The sequence below is a fragment of the Ursus americanus genome, chromosome 33, assembly GCF_024610735.1.
Source record: "Ursus americanus isolate L20-20 chromosome 33, mUrsAme1.1.p, whole genome shotgun sequence".
NCBI classification, from domain to species: Eukaryota; Metazoa; Chordata; class Mammalia; order Carnivora; family Ursidae; genus Ursus; species Ursus americanus.
This window is the reverse complement of record NC_142159.1, coordinates 19,724,367-19,746,047: the sequence shown is the minus strand read 5'-3', so window position 1 is coordinate 19,746,047 and position 21,681 is coordinate 19,724,367. Positions and strand designations below refer to the sequence as shown.

General features: G+C 45.0%; 1 protein-coding gene across 2 annotated transcripts in view; it reads left to right on the top strand.

Moving 5' to 3' along the window:
- The first annotated feature begins 798 nt into the window (after positions 1 to 798).
- DNAJC16 (DnaJ heat shock protein family (Hsp40) member C16) overlaps positions 799 to 21,681 on the top strand; it is a 41,296-nt gene continuing 20,413 nt past the window's right edge. Inside the window, exons 1-7 of one of the 2 annotated variants that reach the window (XM_045774681.2) lie at positions 799 to 916; positions 2,968 to 3,152; positions 6,972 to 7,038; positions 8,266 to 8,605; positions 18,513 to 18,697; positions 20,472 to 20,576; positions 21,292 to 21,450. In XM_045774681.2, coding sequence (XP_045630637.1) covers positions 2,986 to 3,152; positions 6,972 to 7,038; positions 8,266 to 8,605; positions 18,513 to 18,697; positions 20,472 to 20,576; positions 21,292 to 21,450 — 1,023 coding nt within the window. In that variant the 5' untranslated portion in view covers positions 799 to 916; positions 2,968 to 2,985. The remainder of the gene's footprint in view (positions 917 to 2,967; positions 3,153 to 6,971; positions 7,039 to 8,265; positions 8,606 to 18,512; positions 18,698 to 20,471; positions 20,577 to 21,291; positions 21,451 to 21,681) is intronic. The other variant, XM_045774682.2, reaches the window with a different exon arrangement.

Here is a 21,681-nt window from a genome sequence, read left to right as displayed (position 1 = left end):
AGAAGCTTACATTCCAGTGGGAGGAGACAGACGATGAACAATATAAAGAAATAAAAGATAGAGTGTGTTGGGGATAAATGCAAAGGAAATTTTTTTAAATAATAAAAACAGGGCGGGGGGGGGGGATGTGAAATCTCTTTCATTATATCCCCAAGGAACCTATATCATTGGCTCAATGAAAGTTTACCTCATCCACCTGTGACTTTCCCCCTCCATCCCCGCCACACACACATCCCTTTCCCAGTCTGAGGGCAGTCTCTGGCACATTCTACGGCAGAGCTCGCTTTGGTAAGTAAGTTTAGGAGTCCTGGATACTAGGCCTTGGGCAAGTCCCTGCCCCTCTCTGGGCCTCAGTCTCCCCATCAGTATAAGGTGAAGTCGGACTAGAAAGGCTCCCTAAGGTCCCGTCCAACTCCGACGCTCTAGGCTTCTATGAATAGGGTGAAACAGAACAGGGACCAGCGATTGTTTCCCCACCCTAGCAACTGTTACTAGACGAGGGCCATCTCCTGGCAGGAGTGGAAACTCCTCCCTGAATCGGGGAGGTCTTTTGAGCATCCCATCATGCATCGCGACTTCGTCTCTCTAGGAGGCACGTTTTGGCCTCTTTGGTCACGATCATCCCTTTGGATCCAGCCAAGGAGCGCGCCTCGTTCCTATGGCAACCGCGCCAGGTCCACGCGCAGACGGCGGGTAGCAAGGGTCAAAACAGATTCGCAAAGTAGACGTCCTCAACCCGTTCAGTCCGCGCCTTCGGTGAGGAGAGCCTTTAAGTGTCACGTGACCCCTCCCGCTCGTCCCCGCCCCTCTCCCCTCCCCAGGTCCCGGCTAGGGCTGGTGCGGACCGGAGGCTCCCGGCCCGGCGGACTAACTGGAGCACGGACGCTGCAGCCGGTTGGGCCGGTGCCCTTTCCCGGTAACTCCTTCCCGGCGTGACGCGCGGAGCCGCGGATGCGGCGGGGCCGGGCAGACTCGGGGATCTCCCGTCAGTTCCTCCTCGTTCCGGGTTCCCCCGGGCCCGGGGGAAACCGGGAGTCGACAGGGCCCGGCCCAGGGCTCTCGGTGGGTGGCGGGGGAGGCGGTCGTCTCCTGAAGGGTTGCGACCTCCGGCGGGAGCTCAGACCTGGAGCGTGCCTCCTGGAGCCCCTGCCTGGACCAGGGGATACTGCCCGCGGGCGGTAGTCTACCTGTTGGGCAGGTGGTTTCTTGCCCCGAGGCCGGCACAGCCGAGCTCGAGACTGCCAGCCAAAGAACTTCACAGCCCCCCGCCTCTTGGGCTGCTCACTGGAGGCGACTGATACGGTGGAATAAGGCAGCGATTGCACTGCGTAATAGAAAAAATAATAAGTATCACTTTCTGACTGTTGACCCTATGTTCAGTAAATCTTTTACATACATTTAACTTCCTTGCTGATCCTTTCAAGGTGGTATTATTCGTCTCCATTTATGAATGACACTGAGGCTTAGCAAGTTTAAGTAACTTGCCCAAGGTCATGAAGTGGTGGAGGACAGATCCCAATATAAGTCTGTTTCCAGAGCCTGTGTGCTTAACCAATACCTACCTCACCGTCCAGAGTTTTAGCGCTCTGTACGTGTTTTATAGGGCAGAATAGCTTATAGGTTGCCTTAACAAGGAAGAAACTGATTTGTTCTAGGATTTTTTTTTAAGATTTTATTTATTTATTTGACAGAGATAGAGACAGCTAGTGAGAGAGGGAACACAAGCAGGGGGAGTGGGAGAGGAAGAAGCAGGCTCATAGCGGAGGAGCCTGATGTGGGGCTCTATCCCAGAACGCTGGGATCACGCCCTGAGCCAAAGGCAGACGCTTAACCGCTGTGCCACCCAGGCACCCCTGTTCTAGGATTTTTGTTCAGCATGCATGCAGTCCTAAAAATTGGCCATCAAATGAGTCAATTTTGTGAGCACTCCCAGGCACTATTTAGACTTCTGCTTGTCAAAATCCACCGCTGTTAACAGCTTAGCCTTCCTTAAGTAAGGTGTCACATTAGACACTTGAACCTTAAAACTTTAGTAATTCATGAGAAGTCAAGATAAATACGACCCTTGAAAACTCACCATATGATAGCACAAAGATCATAATTCTGGACTGTACATGTCCTCGCAATACAGCGCTACCTTGTTCATGAACCAACCAGGGTTATTTCTGAACCCACGGTGAATTCAGTTACCACACTCACCAGACGTGGATTTTTTGACATTTGAAGACCCTGCTTGGTCTACAGCCTTTGCCATTAATCTCCCTTCACGTGGAAAACTAAATTTTTCTCACCATGAGGTCTCCATGTATAATACCCATATGCTCATGGTTAAAGAGCATAATCCCTGTTTTCTTGGTCCACTGGGTGTGGTGAGAAAGAATAGAATTGAGTACACAATGTCATAACCGTTGTTTTTTTTTTTTTTTAGAGTATCTCACTTTCCTACTTGTACTTATTTAACCCCAAGAATGTCACAACTATTTAATTACATAGTTTTGCACCTGGCAAATCTTAAGATCTCATGAATTTATTTAGCATGTACTCAGTGAAGTGTTCTTAAGCCACTATTTTTAAATTTGAAGTCTTATTGTCAGAATAAGTGAAACAGTTTTTGAGATGTAGTTGCCTTGATTTTCCTATGTACGTTTTCCCACATTGGCTTATTATTTCTTCATCTCATTCATGTCCAGTCATTTCTAAAGCCTTTCTAATCCAAGGAGTCTGGAAAGTTGCTGTTAAGTCCTATTGTTCATCTTTTCATCTATAATAGTTCTTATGTGTGATATACTCAAAAGTAGTAGCAAGATTGTTGATTTTAAAAGACTTGGTCAAACAGATTCACACTTTTCCTGCCAAATAGCTTTTGTTTTGTTTTGTTTTTCATCTATATATCTTATCCCTTTACCTAAAAAGCAAGACTGTCCAGGTTTCTACGGCTGAGACTTATTGCCTCTTCAATCATTTCAGCTCTGGAAAGGAAGAGGAATGGAAGTGAAAAAGTTGAGCATTTCCTGGCAGTTCTTGGTAGTTCTGGTTGTGACCCTGCAAATTCTGTCTGCGTTGGATTTGGACCCATACAGAGTCCTAGGGGTCAGCCGAACAGCCAGTCAGGCTGATATTAAAAAGGCTTATAAGAAGCTCGCCCGGGAATGGTAGGTGAAACAAAGAAATAGCAGTTTAATATAAGCTAAGCAGTTTTAGCAGGGGAATGAAGCCTAAATTATGGTTAGCTTTTATCTGTCTCTGTTTCTATGTTCAATAAACATATACCTGTCTAAAATATTTTATTGGGGAGAACTAATGTTCATGTTATCCTATAATTTTTAGTGATGAGATCCAAAGCCTGTGTTGCTGTGAAACCCCCTTTTAAGAATTCTTTGGCCTAAAGGATTACCCTAGATGCCACTAGTGTATTTACTGTTAAAGTAGAAGGGACCTTTAGTTTTAAAATGTGTATGTAATCGACCGTGGATCAGTTAACTATCCCCATGATGTGTTATTCCCAAAGTAGCTCTTTATGAGTGTCATTGCTGAAGGGAACACCCTCCAATCCTATATTTGAAATTATTGGTTTTAAGCTTTCAAGAAAATTTATAGTAAGAGCTTTTTGCCCTCAATTTTACAATGTTCAGGAACTGAGTGCGTTACTCTTAAAAATCATCCTATAGAAAAAATCATAACTTTATCTAGATAGGTTTTGTATTTGCTAAAGAGTATACAGGGGTTTGTGAATTAGCAGGATAGCAATAAATTTAAAACTTACGGACAGACGTCATCAGTTTTTTCACCAATGCTCTGGACGTGCCAAAGAAGTAGAAGTTTCTGGATCACATAGCTGGAGGAGAGCGGCAGCAGGAGGAGGAAGGATGGGAAGGGCACAGGTGACTAGAAGCTGGGGGAGCCAGTCATAGATAATAAAAGCAGGTTTGGGGTGGGAACGATCATCGTGCACCTACTGCATGCTCGGCTCCAGGTTCTATGCTTTTTATCTTATTTAAACCTTATAATTACCCTATGAGGGAGATATGCTGTCCCTCTTTTACCTATGGGGAAATCTAGGCTTACTGTTATTAAGTCTTTATTACCGCTGGGCTCCATAGCTTGACCTTCTGCGCCCATACGTAGTTTATTGCTTTTTTTACTTTTTAATCACTTACCCGTCTGAGCAGATGTTAGAGTGAGTGGGTTAGCGTTGGGGCGGGCAGGAAGTTTGCAGGAGCAGAGCTGCCACATGCAGATGACATTGCAGGCCGTGCATGACTCTGCCTGACACCATTATTCTTCAGTGAAAGATGTAGCTTAGCTTTAAACTGGTTGCAATAAAGGTAAAAGATAGTTTAAAATATAATGTTTTGAATACGTAAATATTTTAAACCAAACTGCAATCACAGAGAATCCAGAATTCTATACTAAAAACACAATCTGATTATGTGTGGCCTCTTTCCAGGGACTCTCTTTACAGCAAAATTGCTTTCCGCATCGTTTCAAACTCTTGCCTCTATATTTAAAGCAAAATACACAAATCTGCAATAAATTCATAAGATAGCAACATTCTTTTGGACAGGGTACTGGACTTTGGCAACATTTTAAAAGCAGAAATGATCGTTTGAGTATGTGGGATCTATTAAAATGTACAGGTTTGACTTTTCTGTCTTCCAGAGCTGAAAAGGGTGTTATGCTATTAATTAAATGAGTCATATGCTTCTCTTCCTTAATTAGATTCTCTCTAGGAGTCATTCATCACCTTAGAAATATAGAGAGTATCATCCAGGGAAAGTCTAAAATTTTACTTCACCTTTGTATTTTCACCATGTTATTCCTTGTTGCCGTTTTGGCTATGGCAGTGTTTTAGCCGTAAAATCGTTGGTTTCATTTCATGATGGCTTCGTACGCACTGAAAATAGCCGTGCTTCCCAGTCTGACTTTTCGGTATGAACAGCAGCTGGGGGAAGGGGAAGCGGTTAATCATTGAATTGGATTTGTAACTCTCCTCTGCTAGGTTTTACTCCGAAGTCACGTCTCTTAAGCTTCTCAAGAGCTTTCCCCTTCCTTGGTGAAACCATTTCAAGTCACTTTTTCCTCTCAGGAAAACTGTATTTCTCTCCTAATAATTAAGTTTTAATATAGGTGCTTTTCTTTTATCATCTACATTGGCAGAATAAACACCCTCACACCCCAAGAATAAGGTGTCCTAAAATTTGATTGGAAGCAAATGGGTATAACGTGGTCACTGGAACAGTAAAACGATTTGTCTATGACTTTTCTGTGTTACTTTTCCTACAGCCAGTAGATACCAAGTACAGTATTTTCTTCACTTCCACATTTAAAGGCCGTGTATCATATTGCGGCTGGTGACATGTTTCCTACACACCGAAAGTAGTATTGGGTTCTTTCCTAGAGCTGGATTTATCCTTTTCTACATGTTTCCCACCTCATGGTAGCGTCCTGCAATTAGGAAAATATTCCTTATAACCTGAAACTGTCTTGAGGTTTCCTCCCTGTTCTCTGGCCTTGGTTTTGTCTGCGTCAGGATCTGTGGTTCTAACCCAGCCGCCCTCACAGCCCTGTCCTTGGTTCGATCTCCTCAAAAGCCCCTTCCAATCCTCCTTCCCCTACTACATTCTGTATGTTAAATCTTCATTTGTGTGATTCCATCATTTTTCTTTTTTCAGCCTTTAGCCTAAGTTTGAATATTTAAAACACTTTTTTTTTTTTCATCCAGAAACATGCTTCGGAACCACCATCTTATTTCCCCAAGTCATACTATTTTCATTATACCCAGCTGAGATTTTTTTCCCCCCACTAATATCCATAATAAGAACTAAACAGTTAAGGGAGGAATGGTGTTTAAATTCAACAGCCGGCCATTTGCAGTTTATTTTTAGAGAAATCAGAATATGTGGTATAATTCATTCAAACATGTTCCTGCCAGAATAAGTTGATCAAGTTATAAATTTTCTTTATTCCAATGTACTTGGTGCTGTTTTTAGTAGTCATTTGCTTCCCAGTGGATTGTTTCTCTTTCCTGAACCTTTACCTAGAGGAAATTTACGAAAAGTTACAGAAGTGATTACGTAAAGAATACGCTCTGTAATAGAATCTCTTAACAAAAGAACATTGAAAAATCAGTTGGTATAAAACCCTGATTTAGGTCTTGGGCGACCCTAAGGAAGTAAAACCTAGCCCCTACCTTCCAGAACTTTAAAAATCTCCAAAGCTGAAATTGGCATAAACACGGGCAGATTCCAGAACAACATATGACCGCCAATGGATACAGTTAATTGCCAGGTGTGTATAATAGCAAACAGCAGTTCTAACAGAAGTTTAAATCACTTTGCATGAACTGTAGATTTTTCTCATCTCTTAAAACATGGGGCCTGGAAATCATTATCCATTTACAGGTAAAAGGCCACCTTAGGCAAAAAAGGGATAAGCAGAGCAATAATGAAACTGAAATCTCATTTGAACATCAGCAGCCAAATGCTATTTGGAACATGGTTGTCACGAAACGGTGTATCGGAAAAGTTGTTTCCTATGTCTGCCTGAGTTGTCAGAAGAAATCCCCTCCTTGATCACATTCCAACGTTGGGGTGAATTGGTGCCATCCTGGGAAGAGAGGTCGGCTCTTAGGGCTCAGTGACAGTAGCCTGGAACCGGCTTCAGCAGTGTTCAGGAACCACGTAAAGACATGCACATAGCACACCTTTCCTCAGTGGGATGCTGCCGAACTCCCTGGTGCTTTGAGGATGTGCCCCACTGAAGTGCTTTCGGTAGAAACAGCCTGCTTCAAAGTTTCACTTAATTACCACGGTCATGTGAAGCAACTGATCGCTTCTGCCGTTTATTTTTAAGAAACCGTTCTGACAAAACGGCCTTCCGTTTGCCTCTGATGTAGTGAACTGTGTGTACAAGATGTTAATTGCGTGTAAAACATTGAATCCACGCTCACTGCCTGCCTGTTTGTGTTTCAGGCATCCTGACAAAAACAAGGATCCTGGAGCAGAAGACAAGTTCATCCAAATTAGCAAGGCTTATGAGGTACCGTGTCAAACTTGTGATGCATCCGTTAGCTCTGATAAAATACTCTTTGGGTGGCCAGTTTTGTAAAGACCTCTCAGGAGGGGCACACTCCCAATGCCCTTGACCCAGTTTCTAGATGACGGTAGAGAAAGCATGTTTAGCCACATCCAGTATGTTGAAATTGGTGCCTGAATACTTCAGCTCTTTAAAAAAAAAAAAAAAAAAAAAACAAAACACTGGCCTATTTTAAAGGCTTTAATTGGAATTGTAGAATTCTCAGAATTCCTACATGGAGGCCTCTATTTCTTTTGTAGAAACTTTTATCACGTGCTCACCTCGACAGCATATATACTAGAACTTATATTAAAGAAAGACCGATGTGCCTGTATTTATTAAAGCGGCACAAGGTTACAAGTACATAGAAACACAAGATTTTCAACAATTTTCCAACATGTCCGCTTAAGTAGCTTGGTCTAGAATGTGCAGGAAAGATGAATCCGTGGCTTCCTGATTGGTGCAGGGTAATGCTCTTTGAGAGACAGTGCTTGGCTTTAGAATGGCGCATCACCGAAGATAGCTTCTCGAATTTTAGACTTCAGAGTTATTTCTAAGTAAAACAGAGCTAACGTACAAGACACTGAACTCAGTTCTGTGGCTACTTTTTGGTGTTCATAGCTTCTCATATCTCGGTTTGAGTTATTCCAACTGAAGTGGCATGACCTACTCAGTTTTTTGTGGTCAACGTTATGTTGAGTTTTACTTGTTTTACTGATGCGTCCAGTACTGTAATAACTCAGAATCTCTAAAGCCAAGATGAACACGAGATCTGAAGGACCGAAGTCTTTTGGTCTTGAAATATTGAACATTTCTATTGAGAGAGGAGTTTCCTGGTATGTTGAAGAATCTCTAACCCTGTCGTAGCTTTACATTTCTTTTCTTCCTGTGTCTTCCGTGGTGCTCACAGGATAGCCTTTTGGGTGAAACTTTTTCTTTTTTTTTTTTAAAGATTTTATTTATTTATTTGACAGAGATAGAGACAGCCAGCGAGAGAGGGAACACAAGCAGGGGGAGCGGGAGAGGAAGAAGCAGGCTCATAGCAGAGAAGCCTGATGTGGGGCTCGATCCCAGAACGCTAGGATCACGCCCTGAGCCGAAGGCAGACGCTTAACCGCTGTGCCACCCAGGCGCCCCATGGGTGAAACTTTTTCTGTTTCATAGATTTCCTATTTTTTTCTTGCCTTATAGATTCTTTCCAACGAAGAAAAGAGATCCAATTATGATCACTACGGAGATGCCGGAGAGAACCAGGGCTACCAGAAGCAGCAGCAACAGCGGGAGTATCGCTTCCGCCATTTCCATGAGAATTTTTACTTCGATGAATCCTTTTTTCACTTCCCTTTTAATTCTGAGCGGCGGGACTCCATTGATGAGAAGTATTTATTGCACTTCTCACACTACGTGAATGAAGTGGTTCCAGATAGCTTCAAGAGACCCTACCTCATCAAGATCACCTCAGATTGGTGCTTCAGCTGCATCCACATCGAGCCTGTTTGGAAAGAGGTAGTTCAGGAGCTGGAAGGATTGGGTAAGATCATTGTATTTGCTGGAAGCTGTCTGTACAGAAGAAGGTAACGTTTGTATCTTGAATGTTATGGGCCCTTGGGGAGAAGAAACAGTGAGATTTCTCGTCCCAAGTTCACGGTGACTGGGGTTTCCCAAGGACACATTTTCAGAGGAAGAAATGTGTCAGCCACTCCCATTTTGTACTACAAATTTGAAGCCTCATCGGTATAGTTTCCTAACATTAGTTGGGGGCCTCCTACATAGGAGAAGTTTTAAAATTATTGGTTGAACAAAGCAGCCCTCAAGCATCAATTTTGATGCTGGTGGAATCCTCAAATTGTTCTCAGTAGTATCTGTGATTTCATTCGGCGACTGAATTTGCTCGACTGCCGTAACAAAATCCACAAAACAGCAGAAGCATATTTCCTCACAGTCCTCAAGGTTAGAAGTCCAAGGTCAAGGTGCTGGCAGGTTTGGGTATTTCCGGAGGCCTCTCTCCTCGGCTTGCGGATGGCCGCCTTCTCCCTGCATGTCCACATGGTCGTGTGTCTGTGTGCACGTTTCTGGTGTCTCTCTCTCTTTCTGCGTCCTAATCTCTTCTTCCAAGGACACCAGTCCTAGTGGATTAGGGCCCACCCTAAAGACCTCATTTTAATTTAATTACTTCCTTAAAGGCCCTGTCTCTAAATACAGCCACATACTGAGGTACTGGGGGTTAGGACTTCAACATACGGATTTGGGCAGAGGGGCACAGTTCTGTCTCTCCTGGTCATGGGTTACCACTCTGGATCACAGAATTAGCCGTTCCGATGTTCCCAGTTACTACTTAGTGCCAGGAAGATGCCGGTGATCTAGACAGGGTGTTTATTTTAATGACTCTTAAAACTTGGAATTACTGAGTTGTGGGTGTGTGTGTTGTGTTTTATAGGCATTAGCAGACCTATTCTTGAGTAACTAAGAAAGGCCAAACTCAGTCATAGGGGCCAAGGGCCTGGATTTCTCTGCAGAGAACGTACCAATGAAAACCATCAGTTCGTTTAGTCACAGGGGCCAAGGGCCTAGATTTCTCTGCAGAGAACGTACCAATGAAAACCATCAGTTCATTTATCCTAAAGCAGAAATTTTCAGCCTCTGGTTCAGAAGCACTCCAGTTTGCTGAAATGCTATTGTGACATTGAGTAAAGACGTTCTTGGAAGAAGATGAGGAACTAAGTTTAGCACAGTGCCATACATGTGGTGGGCAGCCAGCAGATGCATGCTGGTGGTGCATAATGAGTACACGAGAGGTTGAGATCAGCTGGAAGCCCCTGGGTTGAACAGCTTCTTCGTCAAAAAGCGTAATTGCCTTCGATGCCCCACTAGGTGGTATACTGGAAACTATTTACCCTCGTTCTTCTAGGAGCCGACATTCAGACCCAATAGCAGAACGTTAAACCGCTGCAGAAGTTAGGACGGCAGTGCGTTTGCGCCAAAGTCAGGTCAGAGCCAGCAGTCTGTTTTAAACACGCCGGGTGAACAGTGAGGGAGCGAAGCACGGTGGTGACCTGTGTCCCATCCCTGGGCGTTGGAGTCAGGCAGACCAGTGTTCAGATCGGAGCTCTCTCATTTACTATCTCTGTGTCCTTGGATGAATTACTTAACACAAGTTTCTGCATCTCTAAAATGGATGTGATAATGTCAAACCAACAGGACTGATACAAAGTTTAAATGAGAAAAGTATCTAATAAGTGCCTGATATATATTAAACACAAACATAAAATGAGCCTTAGGGAATTTCTGATGAACTAGGTTTTCTGGTTTACCAAAGTAAAAATTTTTAAAACACCTGTTTTATAAATGTTTTAAAATCGTTCGCAAATACGTGAGTCTCCTTTCTTCAGCTCACTGGCTAGCAGGCACCAAGTTTCGACTTACGTGTAGCTAAGTCTTGCAAGGTAGTTAGAAGTTGGATGGGCAGGAAACCTAGGAGGAACATTACAGGCAGAGGGAACACGGCAGCCAGAGAAACGAAGAGCGTCCACAGGACAGGCAGGGTGTGACTCGGGGCGTAGCTGAGGGGGAGGAAGCAGGAAGTGCGTGCTAGGACCAGGTAGTAAGAAGCTTTAACGTTCAGGCTCCAGAAGCTGGACTTTATTTTACAGTATGTAATAAAGCCAAGAAGAATTGTTACATGGAGGCCTGATTTAATTGCATCTACACTTTAGAAAGCTGTTGGAGCCTCTTGAAGGACAGATTGAAGAAGGTAAGCAGAGGAGCAGGGAGGTCACCGGCCCTGGCAAGACAGCAACCACTGGCCCAGATGAGGACAGAAGGAACAGGGAGGTGGACAAGATATTTGAGAGGTAGGCTCGTGGAATTCTGGAGGGACCATCTGAATGTGAGGAATGGGGGAAAAGGAGAGAGGGGGTCAAGATTGACTCTGCATTCTGACTTGAGCCAGTGGATGGGCAGGGGACGCAGGGCAGAGCTGGATTTGAGAACTTGTTCTAAATGGTAACTACGTTTGGACGTACTGCACATGATGACATGAAAATAGTAACACGAGCTCATATTTATGGAGAATTTACCATACGCCAAGCACAATTGTATCAACTCATATTAGACAACAGCCATGTAAGGCAGGCGCTGTTGTCATCCCTCTTTTACAGACACGTAGCTCATTTTGGGGACCTTGTCAGGGTCCCACTGCTGGTGTTTGGCAAAGCTGGGATTTGGACCCCAGTAGTCGGGCCCTAAGTCCGTGCATTGCACACCACGCTGTACCACCTTTAATGTCCTCAAAGCTTTGACGATTGAAGATCTTGCTATACTTTTAGGTTGTCATGCTGTTTGATCGTAGTAGGTCAGGACCTAAGTGACAGGGATGGAAGAAGCTGAATTCAGATCCATAGAAGTGACATTTACTGAGGGTCCAGGCCATTCCCCCACTGCACCCCCGAAGTTCCTTGGAAGGTTTGACCAAATGTATTAGATTAACTTGGTTTATAAACCATTTTCCTCTTCGGAACATTTGGATTAGTTGAAGATTCCCGACAGCCAGGCTCCACTTGGTTACAGTTGGGTGGCAGCGCGATGAGATCCTTACAGGATCCGTGGCCATTTCCCTGTCCCGTGAGGCAGCACTACCCTTTAAGGCAGATACTGCCAAAAATGTTTCTTTTTTTTTTTTTTTTTTAACGTTTATTTGAGAGAGAGAGAGAGCACGAGCAGGGGGAGTGGCAGACGGAGAGGGAGACACAGACTCCCCGCTGAACAGGGAGTCCCATGCAGGACTCGATCCCAGGACTCCGGAATCATGACCTGAGCCGAAGGCAGACGCTTCACCGACTGAGCCACCAGGACACCCCGTGCCAAAAATGTTTCTACTCTGAGTTAATAGGAAGAGCAGACTAAGGCATCAGGTGGGCTCAGTCAGTGGAGCAGGGGGACTCTTGATCTCAGGGATGTGAGTTGGAGCCCCATGTTTTGTGTAGAGATTACTTAAAATCTCTAAAAAAAAAAAAAAAAAAATTCCAAACAAACCAGGAAGAGCAGACCGTCTTAAAGATCAGCTGAGTGGTCTGGGGAAACTTGGACCTTGTCTCAGAATAACGTAAAGGGCCTGGATTGCCCTGAATGGATGAAATAGAACAGTTCAACCAGGGAGACATGTGGCAGCTGGTTAGGTGGAGTCCGCAGCCACGCAGTGTGGTAACAGCTAGCGTACAGACGCAGCCCACGTGCCTGGACAGCCACCCTGGGGAGGAGGACCGGGGTCGTCAGCGCCACCTTCGACCTCGAGGAGCTTACTGTTGAGCAGAAGAGAAAATACGTACCTAGAAAACATGTACCTTGTACATTTGCAAGTACAGAATCACATCTGCAGTTACAGAGTCACAGAGCGCTCAGGAGTAAGCGGAGGATGAGAAAGAATTCGTGTTCCCATTCCACACTGTCTTCTTGATGAACCAGGTACTATGTTAGACATTATTGTGTAAGTTGTCATTTTTAGTGAGCCTTTCGGTTGTTTGGCATTTTGCTAGGTGCCTTGTGAGGATTGTCTGTATCCCCAGAGCAACTCAGCGAGGGAGAGACTATTCTTATCCCTATTTTCCAGGTGAGCAAACCGAGACCCAGGAAGGTTAAGGAACTAGTCAAGGTCACACTGTCCACAAGTAGCAATGCTGGGATATAGACCCAAGAGCGTAACTCTAGGGGTCACTCTTAACCACCATGCCCCACGGCTTCAGGAATCAGTGACCCGTGGTCCTTGCTGCACAGACTCCGGCGGGAGACACGGGTGTATCATCCCCATGCTCTGAGTGCTCCGCGGGAGGGGTACAGACGGCGACCAGGGTGTCGAGCAGGTTGCATGTCTTAAGATCAAATACCGTTTTAGGGCAGCCCCGCTTGAATGATCCTGCGAATTATTCACCCTGACTTCTTATTTGTTTTTTGTAAAGATTGATTTATTTATTTTAGAGAGAGATGGAGAACGTGAGCAGGGGAAGAGGCAGAGAGAACCTCATGCAGACTCCTTGGTGAGCGTGGAGCCTGACGCGGAGTTTAATCTCATGGCCCCGAGGTCATGACCTGAGCCGAAACCGGGAGTCAGGTGCTTGACCGACTGAGTCACTCAGGTGCCCCATGACTTCTTATTTCAAAAAAGGAGTAATTCCTCTCTTTTAAGGAATTGTTAAGTATGTAACAGTGTTATACTGTCTAGGAAAAGGGTCTGCCTAGATACTGATTTTTTAAAAATCTGCTTTAGCACCGTGTCCTTAATTTTGTTCCATTTCACATTATTTTATTAATAATTTCTTTATTGATGGGTTTGTGTTTAGTCAGATTTGACAGTGGCCCATTCCTCCAGTTGGCTTTGTACCATTCCTTAAGACGTATGTAAAACTTGAAATAAAGATGAGTGTGTCTAGGGGCGCCTGGGTGGCTCAGTCGATTAACTGTCTGCATTCAGCTCAGGTCGTGATCCAAGGGTCCTGGGATCGAGCCACACGTTGGGCTCCCTGCTCAGCCGGGAGCCTGCTTCTCCCTCTCCTTCTTCTGCTCCCCCTGCTTGTGCCTGCACTCTCTCTCTCTCTCTCTCCAATAAATAAAATCTTTAAAAAAAAATAAATGTATCTATATTAATAGAAGAGAAAAAGAAAGAATTTCCCTAAAAGTTACGATACACGTTTAGGATCACGTGATGGAAGTGAATACAATTGGCACCTCAAAACAGGCGCGGCGTGGACGCATTTTAGTACCGTGCAGAAGGAAGACTTCTTACAACCTCAGAAAGAGGAGTAAGTGGTAGTGTTTTTAATTACCCGGGATCTGCAGATTAGCCAGAAACATCAATCCGAATCAAAATCAAATGTTTCTGAAAAAGGTCACATCTGCTTTGCCTTTCTTTTAAGTTCACTACTCATGTTAGTTTGGATCTGGGGTATGTCCCTCTGTCCTCTAGCCAAGCTATGCCTAATCAAGATAAGAAAACATGGATAGTTTTACTTGCTATTGGCCTAACTGAGCTTGCTTTATGGACCGTGACCTTTGAAGTGTAGAAAATTCGAAGGCAGAGGAGGAGACAACGGAGACTGTGTTGTTCTCTGTGAGTCAGAGACCCCAAGTCACCACCCATCACGGGTTATTTCCCAACTGGAGTCTTGTGAGATAACAGTGCTGCCAGCTTTTCTCACTCTTCCTCCCCAGCTTGGGGGCGCATGGAGGGTTAGCTCTGAATTCCTTTTTTTTTTTTTTTTTTTAAAGATTTTATTTATTCAAGAGCGAGAGAGGGTGTGCAGCAGTGGTGGGGAGGGGCAGAAGGAGAGGGAGAAGCAGATTTCGTGCTGAACACAGAGCCTGATGCAGGGCTCGATCCCAGAACTCTGGGATCATGACTTGAGCCAAAGGCAGACGTTTAACCAACTGAGCCACCCAGGCACCCCTGGATCTGAATTCTTACTAAATATCTTCTCAGGAGGGAAAATACCACCAGTCGAAACACCAAATATTTATCATTCTTTATTCTATTCTAATCCATATGCTAGTTAACCTATAGAAGAGAGGTAAAATTCCTCCAGAATTTAGAAGTGGGATTACGATAGTAACAAGCAAAGTCCTTTGTAGAAATGATCCAAGAAAATGGCCTTTACAGATTTGGAAACACGTTTAACGAAGGGGATGTATGTAAGGACTCGACGGTAATTTAAGTGAAAGAAACGAAGCCTGACCACTTGCATTCTGTTCTAACCAGGAAAGCAGCCGTACTGATGGGAGGGCAGGAGAGGTGGGGGGAGGCCGGCAGAGACAGCAAGGGTTTGCCGTGTGTAACCCACTCTGCCGGAGGATGCCGGCTCCGCGAGGCGGAGATCCCACCCCCACAGACACAATCTCAGGCTTCACCATGGTCTGGGTGAAATAATACTTAATAATTACAGTTGTAATTAGGCACCTACTGTATTCCAGGCTCGGGGGTTACGTTCTGTTTTATGTTGTGTGATTTAGTCCCAACAGAACAACTTAACTCCATTTTACAAATGAGGAAACGGACACAGAGAGGTGAAATGACTTGCCTGAAGTTACACAGCTGATGGGGAGCAGAGCTGGGCTTGAATCTGGATCTGACTGATTGTCAATACGATTTTTAATTCATTGGTTTGTTTTTTAAAAACTGAGTGCCCTGGGACGGCCGGCTGGCTCAGTTGGTTAAGCATCTGCCTTCAGCTCAGGTCATGATGCCGGGGTCCGGGGATCGAGCCCCACATCGGGCTCCTTGCTCAGTGAGGAGCCTACTTCTCCCTCTTCCTCTGCCCCTTCCCCTGCTCATGCTCTCTTGCTCACTCTCGTTCTTGCTCCCTCTCTCTGACAAATAAAATCTTAAAACACACACACACACACACACACACACACACACACACACACAACTGAGTGCCTGACTGTTGTAGATGTTAGGGATGCAGCAGTTAACAAAATAAGCAGAACTCCCCGCACTCCCAGAGCATCTGTTCTAGTGAATACATACCGTAAGTAAACCACAGAGCCCGTCGAGGGCGCTCTAGCCTGGCAAGGGGCGGCTACCAGAGAATGCCAGGATGAAGTTACAGGCTGACACCAGGAGGGCCTGGCTGAGGGGGCAGCCCACTGGGGGTGTGACAGTGAGCCCCAGGGATATCTGGGGGAAGAGTAGAGTGAACAGCAAGCACAGAAGAGCTTCTCAGTTTCCCTTTGCTTTCCAGGGCTGCCTGCATCTCTCGTCCCGACTCCAGGCCCACCGGCCACCTTTCTGATTACTAATTCTGGTCCGTGTGTGTCCTGAAACCTGGCAGAGGGCAGCCTGAATGGCGCAGTTACTAGAAAGGTGTACTCCCTGGGATCGGATAATAAATTGGCATCTGCTCTGTGTAAGATCATGTAGGGTGAGTCAGTCTCTAAGAAATTGATCCCTCCGGTATTTAGAACCTAGGGTGGAAGCGGTCAGTCTTCCAAGCCAGGACGGAGCCAGGCTTCACGCTCAGATGGGCCTGGGTTCAGATCCTGGTTCCACTGCATGCCGCCTGTGGTGCCGGCTCAGTTGTCCTTGGCTCCCAGGCACTGGGAACATGAAGGTAACAGCACTGACTGCTCGGGATGTTGGGGAGTATGCAAAGTGATGCTGTCGGTAAAGCTCTAGCCATCCTGCCTCACTTAGAAAGGGTTCTAGACATGGTCATTCCGCCCTTGGGCCTTGGCTGCGTGGCCACTTGATGTTCCTAAGTGATGTCTCTTCTCACTACATAAAACCAAATCTCTCAGTGTACGTGCCTCCTACATTCTTGTTCTTTCTTCTGCTCACACGGACTCGCGTTCATTGATGCTATCCCACAGTTATCTAATGCCTGTAGTATGGTGTGATGTCATGTACTAGACTTGGCTCTGGAATATCCAGCTTGGATTCTGGTTCTAAGTGCTGTCAGCTCTGCGAACTGGGATCCCGTCATCTCTCCGAAGCTCGCTGTTTTTCTGTAACATGAGGGGGTGGACTGCATGACATCCAAGGTTCCTCCTTACCTGCCCTTGAGATACGCCAGGGGTTATAGTCAGGTGCCCTGCAGATAGATTTGTTTCGTCTCCTTACCAGTTGTAATGCATGAAGCTTGTGATCCCTGCCTATTTATCCAGCAATCCCATTTTTGGAATTTGATTAGGAAATCACACACGTGCACAAAGATGTGTACACAAAGATATACAAGGATGCCCATCAAAATATTACTTGTAATAGTGAAGGCCAAAAGCAGCTTCAGTATTCAAACAGACTGATGGCCGGGTTTCCGTGAGCTCCCGCTGTGTGCCACGCTCTGGTCTGGGGTTTGGGATACATCTGTGAACTCATCCTAGCAGGGGCAGACAGACAGAAAAAAGCAAAGCGTGTGATGTGTTAGGAGGTGCGAAGTGCTATGGAAAAAGGGAAAGTAAGCAGATTGAGGGGGATCCCGAGTGTGGGGAGTATGGTTTCAAACATGGTAGCCAGGTGGCCCTCATTGAGGACTTGCAGTTGGCAAAGGAGGGACTCAGCTATGCAGATGTCAGGGGAGGCGCACACTCCAGGCAGAAGGAGCAGCCAGTGCCAAGGCCCTGAGGCAGGAACGTGCCAGTGGGTTTAAGGAAGAGAAGGATGCTGGGTGCTGGAACAAGGTGAGTAGGACAAGGAGGAGAGGGAGGGCAGCGGGGGCCAGGGACCAAATCACAAAGGACCTTCTTGGCCTTTGTGTCGATCAGCTTTTATTCTGAGTGAAATGGGAAGTCTTTGCAGGGTTTGGGCAGAGAAGTGCCATGATCCGTGTGTGTGTGTGTGTGTGTGTGTGTGTGCGCGCGTTAGAGGAGACAGCGTGACTAGTATGTTGAGAACAGGCCACAGGGAGACCAGGAGAGACAGTAACATTGGGTGGATATTGCACAACCGGGGAAGAGATGGTGACTCAGAGGAGAATCTAAAGAAAGTGGGGACAAACAGATTCCTGGCGTATTTTGAAAACGAAACCAACAGGACTTGCTGACAGATTGGACGTGGGGTGTGAGAGGCGAGAGGTGGAAGATGATTCGGGTCTTCCATCCAAGTAACAGGAAGGAAGGGGCCCCGCCAGTGACCAGGGGAGGCCTGTGTAGGATGGGCCTGGGGGAGGAGAGCAGGAGTTGGGTTTGGGAAATGTTAAGCTGGAGAAGTCTGTTGGACATCCAGAGAAGACTGGTCCTTGCTGGCTGTGAATATTTCGTATACCTCCCGTGTTTGGGAGAGGAGCTGGCTCCCCAGATATATTGGTTGAAGGAAGGAACAAGGAAACTTATTCAACTATTAAGTGAAATGAGTATCAGATGCTCCTGTTTTGTTTTATATATAGGTGTGTGTGTCCACACACGTTTGTGTCAGAAAAGGTACAGATACCAAAATATTAACAGTGTTTATATGGGATGTGACTTTAACTTAATTTCTTCCTCCTTTTGAGAATGTGCACTTTCTAATATCTGTCTCTACAAAGTAATTTATATAAGGGAGAATTGCTCTGAAGAGTGTGAAGATTTGACTTCTGTTAATAAATCATAGTTATTTTTCTAACGATTGCCGAGTTGTTGAACCCTTGGCTTGTTTACAGGTCTTTTTCCTTGTGAATAGAAGCACTGTGAGCAGATTGCTTTCTTTTCTTTTGAAGTATTTTCTCATCTCCCAAAATTCAAAATAACAGGGACCAAAAGATACAAAGATTCGTAGCTCTTAAGTCATGCCACATTATTCTGCAGAAAAGCTGAACCAACTTAGAATATCGGCAATGAAAAAAATGCTCATCAGTCTATTAGGAAAGATATCCTCCCCTCCTAGGTCAGGACTTCAGTTGCACACCAAAAAGCCACTTAGCATTTCTTCCTCTACCACGGGGGCATAAAAAGGCCTCATGTGGGTCTTCCATACTTTGCAGGTGTAGGAATTGGCGTGGTCCATGCTGGGTACGAGAGACGCCTGGCCCATCACCTGGGAGCGCACAGCACTCCCTCTATCCTGGGAATCATAAATGGGAAAATCTCCTTCTTCCATAATGCAGTCGTCCGCGAGAACCTACGACAGTTTGTAGACAGTCTTCTTCCAGGGAACTTGGTGGAGAAAGTAAGTACCTGGAGGAACAGTAGTTTACAAGGTACCTGGGACCACTAGTGGCCCTGAACTCTGTCTGTGGTCATCTCAGACCTGAGTGTCATTTTGAATAGGGAAGACTGTATGTTAATTAACTAATGACTCAACTGAAATCCTTTAAATGAAGTCTGCAGGAGACTGAAAATTGAAGCAAAGTAGAAAGACTGAGAGAATCCCTCCCTGTTGGTAACCACCGGGCATTTTTACATGGTGGTGGGGATCTGAGCTTGGAATGACAGTGACGTTCATTTTCTAAACAAAAAATTAGATCACAACATAGGATGAAGGATTTCTTTCTGACTCGTGAGTTTGTTCATTTGAAGGTATTTGTCTTATGAAAGGATTCAAATTAAGTTACATTCGGCTGTATATTTAACAATCACATCTATGGAAAACACAAGATTCCATGAAGTCAAATATTTTTGGAACTTTCAGAGCTTCAAGTAATGCAAGTATGAATAAATTTCACGAACAAAAATTGCACTGAGAAGCCAGGCACAAAGAGCTCATATAGTTTATGATTTTCATACTTAAGAAGCATTTTTCCTCCAGTATTTTAGATCAGGGATCAGAGGAACCAGAACAGTATTCTTGTTTGCTTTAAGCAATTCATTCCTTTAACTATACCAGGGAGAGTGAACATACCAACAATTCCATCCTATTTCCACACACACTATTCATAGACTAACCCACCAGGATCATTATCTACAGAAGAAATATTCGTTGGAGCTGGCAGAGAGCACGGTAGGCTCCTAGAACAATCGTAGGTTGTCCGGATAGGTCCTCAAACATTTATGAAATGTCTGTTAGAGAATACTGTAAGTGTCGAGGACACTTTTCAAGGAGCTCCCAGTCTAGTGGGTGATTATTTCCCATCTGATCTGCAGAGAGGCTGTCCAGGATTGCTGGGAAAGGCTTCCTGGCAGAAACAGTCCCTGCACTGAGTTCGCCAGGTGAGGAGAGAGAGGTAGGGAATGAGTTGCAGGTGGACAGAGGTCTGGGACATGAAGCAGTCAGCTGTGCATGAGGTAGTCACTAGTGAGCTGGAGAGCATAAGACTAGAGGGGTTTACAGGAATCTCACTGCCAGGGCCTCCGAGAGCCCGGCCGCCCTGGTGAGGAACTCGGGCCGTGGCTTGCAGGTGCTGGAGCCATTAAAGGGGGTAAGCAGAGAGTGAAATGATCAGATTGAGGTTGAATGGAGATCATTCTGGAAGCAGAATGGAAAGAAACCTTTTTTAACTATGAAAAATTTCTAGGTAGAATTTTAATTTATTCATTTTTTTTTATGTTCTCTTAGGATCATTTAAGGCATAAACAGAGAAGCACAAAAGTAGCAATTCACATGGTAATAAATGAAATTGTGTAACACAGAGACTGAGGGGGCCCCCTTATTCTTCTAAGCCACTTTAAAAGAGTAATCACGGCATTATTTTCCACAGGTTAATAGATTAAGAAGCATGTCTATAATTCAAAAGTTCATTTTTTTTTATAACATGCTCAGTAATTATTCCAGAAAAGATGGTGATTTCAGTCTGTAAGACTGGGAACACATGAAAATATGAAATCAGTAACTGTTCTTTTAAACCGTTTTAGTCAAACAGACAAAAAATAGTGGTCTGCATTTTTTATTCTCTACGAAACAATCTTTTACACATACTTGATTTTGTTTCATTGTCTCCTGACTACATTATAATGCAGTTGTTGAGAATTGAATTCTGAAACTGACATCCTCTCTTCAATTTAAGGTTACAAATAAAAATTACGTCCGATTCCTCTCCGGCTGGCAGCAAGAGAATAAACCCCATGTCCTTCTGTTTGACCAGATGCCCGTTGTACCACTGCTGTACAAGGTATATTATGTGCTGGGGGAATGTTTGCTCTTTTTTTGGTGGAAGGTACTTGTGGCCTGCTTGTCCTTTTTCTAAGAGCTTATCCAAAGAGAAATGTTTGAAGACCAGAAATTTGCCATAACACCATACACTGAGCACCTCCTGGTGCCATTACTGTGCTAGTGCATTCCACACACATAGTAGCGTTGAATCTTCAGAAGAGCCCGTGATACAGATATCATCCCTGTTTTATAGACCAAGACACTGAAGCTCAGTCAAGAGGTTGTATAACCGACCCCTGTGGTGACTGCGTGATTCCCAGACCCGCCCTCTGAATGACACCCTCTACAGCACTTCCGGCACCCCTCTGGTTAGCGCTGTGACATGGGACGGGAGAGGAAAGTGTCCCACTTAACCTCTGACACAGTCACTGCCATCTTCCGTAATTGAGGTGATTCCTCAAACACTCCATGCCTCCAGCCCAGCGTAGATCTCAGTAAAATGAATATTTTTCTCCATCTGTGAAAAAAAAATAAAACTCACTGTGTTTAGCTTTGTGGGTACAGTTTTTGGGCGTGGAACACCGTGGAATTCCTCCAAGTGCACAGAGGTCCGGCAGCCCAAGTGGGGCTATACAAGCTAGCATTGCTCTCCACCACTGGTGTGAACTGGTCACACTTGGTTTGTGCGATCCCGCCACCAATTTAATTTCTTCCTCTGTCTGACTCCCTAACAGTTGACTGCTTTTGCATACAAAGATTACTTGTCATTCGGATACGTGCACGTGGGTTTGAGAGGGGCGGAGGAGATGACGAGGCAGTACAATGTCAATGTCTATGCCCCCGCCATCTTGATCTTTAAAGAACACATAAACAAGCCTGCGGATGTTATCCAGGTACGTGAGAGCCGCCCTGTTCTGGAATTGTCCTCGCCTAGTATCTTGGGCTTCTAGAAACAAACAGCAACATTGAACAGAGCAAGTGAGAAGAAGTTCGTTTTTAATTTCTTCATTCAGAGGCACGAAATTTAAAAACGAGGTTGGTTTTCATCCAATTTGGGACTGTTTTACTCAAAAGATAATCCTTTGACAGGAAATAGGATGGTGGTGATGCCAAGGGCTGAGGAA